Here is a 4,524-nt window from a genome sequence, read left to right as displayed (position 1 = left end):
TTAAGATAATCGAATCGATCAACGCTTACTATACCAGACCGAAATAACAATTAGCAGTAGACTGATATCAATTACACTTATTAATATTTAAACGATCAGACGCGTAATTTCTATGTGCTCTGTTTAAGATCTACTTTGGTCCAAGATGCTGAAAATAACAATTGTATTAAAATTATAAATTTAACTGTACAACGGAATCAAACTGCAAAATCATTAGTTATCGTGCGCATCGTCAGAAATTAGCTAGCACGTATGATACTATAGATTTCGGTACTTTCAAGTTATATTATGATGAATAATTTGGTAGCGATCAAATATCATCAAAAAGTATTGTATAACGTACAGTATTATTATCCAGTGAATGTAAATCTTACAGAGGATTTATCACAACGCAATATCAGCGGAGTAGTTCTATCATTGTCATGTACACGATGTAATAGTAATTCATGTCTCAAGGCTGATAAATCGTAAAGCCATGTAAAAATATTTGTAAAATATATTCTGTACTGTATGTCAACTGAATAATTGCCAATTCATTGCGCAAACTAAATACTATGCTAATACTGATTCTGCAATTTTGTAACATTAGCTAATTCTATCATTATGACTGCATCGACAAGAGTTAAGAAAGATCTAAAGAATAAGAAAAATGCAGTAAAATTTGCATATTACTTCGATTGGTTGCTTCCATTCGTGATGAAGTATAAATGAAAGCAATGCAGACAGAATTTTGATTAAAATAAATTAACTGCAGTTAAGAATTTCGTAAAAGATCATAACTGAACCATGGCAAACAACTACTTCAATCTCAAATCACAGCCAATAGCAACATGGTCGGACGGTGAAACAACAGAAGGCAAAGCGGTATATGCGGCAGCTACTTCTTCTGTCATAGAAGGAAAGACTTGTTCGACTTGAAAATGTTCCGGCTGACCAAATATATAATCCAGACATTCGACGAATCCATTGACGAAATTAGTAAATTGAGGATATCCAGTAAAACTAACACATTTCTTGTCATTTCGTAGGGAAATATTCTCACAGAATTCTTCCTCGCCGCCTTCATGCCATACAGGATCATTGGATTGGACACTACCAGTTGTCATTAACTTAACAAGAGCTGTACGAGGATGACTATTAAAATCTCCACAGTATAAAACTCGAACATCATTACCTACATGAAGGATGGAAGCATTAAGAGTAGATACAAATAGGCCTATGCGGAATATGTATGTATACTACATTTGGAATAGTGATATTTTTAATACAAATAACTTACCTATGAATTTTTCACAGTATTTCTCTACACATTTCAACATGGAATAGCCCTGAAGAATTCTAATGTGAGAAGCTTGTGGTCTAAAATAAAAGTGCGTATTGACTACTACCAATCTAATATTCTCCAGTTCTTTGGGTTGTAAAGTTACAATCTAAAGGTAGAAATAACTCAATTATCTATCAATGGATCCCCGCTAAAAAATATAAAATTGCACTTTAAATAAAACTACGGCTATGTTTACTTCTGTATACCTGTACTATGCTATTCCTGTTAAGTAACCTATACTTCAATGTGGGACATTTACAAATTTGTTCAAAGATTTCATCCTATGTTATGTATGGTAAAAAGCAATCCAGGTATATTACTGCCAATCATCAATAAAAATGATGACCATATTCCATTTAGTTTTAAACTCACATTTTTCAAGGTATTACCAATACTTTGACAATGATGATCAATCATATTAAATCGATCCATATGATAGAATGTCGCTTCTCCTTCTCTATTGTTAACTAGGATTAATAAGGGTAAAATAGATGGAGTTAGTCAATGAAAGATATCAAGAATAGAAAAGTTCGATATCTTGAGCAAGTGATGTTCAACACTAGTTATGATGGATAAGAAAGGAGAATGATCGACTATATGGGGATTGAAGAGAATAAATCCATGAAACTTTTGTAATCTACAAGTCTTTGTGTGAGCTATATGCATGTAAAATTGAGCATACTTTTGCTATCTTGGATGCCATCGTAGCCTAACCCTTTCATAAACGGAGCATAGAATTGGTTAAATATATCTTTATCGCATTCTTGTAAACAAATAATGTCGGCGTTGTATCCATATAGCTCTCGTGTGATTAACAACTTTCGATAATCAATACTGAGTGCGTATGGAGGACAATAAGGGAATAAGACTTTTTGTGTATGCTCTTGACTTGAATAAGTATCAGCTAACACGTTATAACTGACAATGCGGAAAGAATCAGGTTGAGTTAAACGTTTCTTGGTGTAGAGATGAGTCATTTGGCAAGGGCAAGTACCTGGACCAGCAGTTATTGCTGCCGCTACGGTTACAGATGAAGGATCGGAGCCTTGAGTATGTTGGCTATTATAAGGTGTGCAAACTACCTTTAACTTGGAGCCAACATGCTGAGTTTGGGGTATAAAGGCCGTTATTTGCGTAGAATCGTGATTGACAATCTTAGATTCAACTAATGTCTCTTCATTACTATCAGGTGCTATGGTAAACCAATCGTACTTTATGGTATCAGTAAATTCCGCAGTCAATATCGGTACCATAGGAAATTGAGCCATTATCGTATCCGGTAAGCGCAAGGATAAAATCTTGGGTGGATTAACTTCAATAGCATATTGTTTATCACCAACAATGAGTTGTTTTGCTTGAGACCATGCTATACCGTTGGTGATATTTTCATCTATTCGATTTCCATTCCCATCGAGTAAGAAAGCCTGTAGTACATCCGAATCTTGTTGTGGTGGTTGTCGATTGCGTTTTCCTTTCTTTTTTGGGGATTGTTTTTCCTTGATATAACTTAACTTGATTCTGGCTAATGCACGACTGACGACTTCATCTTTGTCGCGTTGCAAGTAACGCATCTTAAATCCAATATCATAATCAATGCAAACAATATTGTTATCTGGAGGGATCCTGACTATAGCTTTATTCATGGTGTAATGGCACAACCAACTCGTAGATAGAAATAATTGAACACTACTATTAGCTATTAATCGATTCCAACTCCTTCGGCTACACCTTGAGATAACCTGGACTACCTTGGGCAGTGTTGCAAGCATTCAATATACAGGTATGCTACAATTAGATTATCCACAGTAACAAGTTCAAGGCTCAATACCAACCGATTAGCTCTATCGCAGTAGAAAGATTGCAACCTTTTAGACGTGATAACGTGATATGCTGTACTTTGCAACCATTTCTATTCCTTTCCGTTAGGATTTCGATATCTTGATCATCAAGCTCGCGTGCAATAACGCTCTCTAGGTCCTACTTGCTATCCGAGCTACGTCGTATTTTTTTCTTCTATAGATCACTATACGAGTATGGACTGTACGGTACACATTGGTCATGGCCAATGGCAATCCAGTATTGATTGACATCACGGCTGTCTCTAGCAGGATTACTATCGTGTGCAAATTTATTGTCATACTGTTTGTCTTGACCCGTTGGTATATGACCAAGGCAAGGCTACAAGAGGCGACAGTTCATTTTGCGCAGATTTTGCTACACTTTTTTCAACTAGAAAAGGGAGACGATTGGCAACAGCCGCTTATTAGAGTAAAAATGATGAGACTGACGATTTTGTTGGTCATCTCAAGTCTATAGTATATCTGAGACGATAGACTATACTGTCCACGATGGTCTTGCAAATCATCCAAATCAGATGCTTGAATGATTAATTATATACCATGTTAGCCTCACTGATAGCGTATAAGAGGATTACTATCATGTGCAAATTCATTGTCATACTGTTTGTCTTGACCCTTTGGTATATGACCAAGGTAAAGCTACAAGAGGAGACAGCTCGCTTTGCACAGGGTTTGCTACAGTTTTCTTAAAAAGAGGAAATGGGAGGCGATTGGTAACAGCCGTTAATTGGAGTAAAAATGATGAGACTGACGATTTTGTTGGTCATCTCAAGTCTATAGTATATCTGAAACGATAGACTATACTGTCCACGATAGTCTTGCAAATCATCTAAATCAGATGCCTGAATGATTGATTAATCATATACCATGTTAGTCTCACTGATAGCGTATAAGTAAGAGGATTACTATCATGTGCAAATTCATTGTCGTACTGTTTGTCTTGACCCTTTGGTATATGACCAAGGTAAAGCTACAAGAGGCGACAGTTCGCTTTGCACAGGGTTTGCTACAGTTTTCTCAAAGAGGAAATGGGAGGCGATTGGTAATAGCCGTTAATTGGAGTAAAAATGACGAGACTGACGATTTTGTTGGTCATCTCAAGTCTATAGTACTGTATATCTGAAACGATAGACTATACTGTCCGCGAAAGTCTTGCAAATCATCCAAATCAGATGCTTGAATGATTATAGTAGGTACCATGTACAGAGTGATATACGGTTTCAGTGATAGCGTATGGTAGAATGACCAGCAAAAATACTCAAACGCATTATTAATTGGTATGATTAGCAACCAATTTCTTGAGCTGTTTTTACAAATAGAAACCATATGCGAGTATACAGG

The 4,524-nt window shown here is 36.1% G+C and overlaps 1 protein-coding gene across 1 annotated transcript; it reads right to left on the bottom strand.

Annotated features, from left to right (window-relative positions):
- Positions 1-797: 797 nt before the first annotated feature.
- TRIADDRAFT_20232 (uncharacterized protein) lies at positions 798-2,967 on the bottom strand (the record flags this gene model as incomplete). The annotated part of the gene is made up of 5 exons (XM_002108088.1): positions 798-1,174; positions 1,280-1,430; positions 1,531-1,605; positions 1,697-1,791; positions 2,007-2,967. The coding sequence occupies 5 exons, from the start codon at positions 2,965-2,967 to the stop codon at positions 798-800; spliced, it is 1,659 nt and encodes a 552-aa protein (XP_002108124.1).
- Positions 2,968-4,524: the final 1,557 nt, after the last annotated feature.

This window comes from Trichoplax adhaerens, genomic scaffold (genome assembly GCF_000150275.1).
Source record: "Trichoplax adhaerens TRIADscaffold_1 genomic scaffold, whole genome shotgun sequence".
In the NCBI taxonomy this organism is placed as follows: domain Eukaryota; kingdom Metazoa; phylum Placozoa; class Uniplacotomia; order Trichoplacea; family Trichoplacidae; genus Trichoplax; species Trichoplax adhaerens.
The sequence above is the reverse complement of the archived record's forward strand: the minus strand, read 5'-3'. Positions and strand labels throughout refer to the sequence as shown.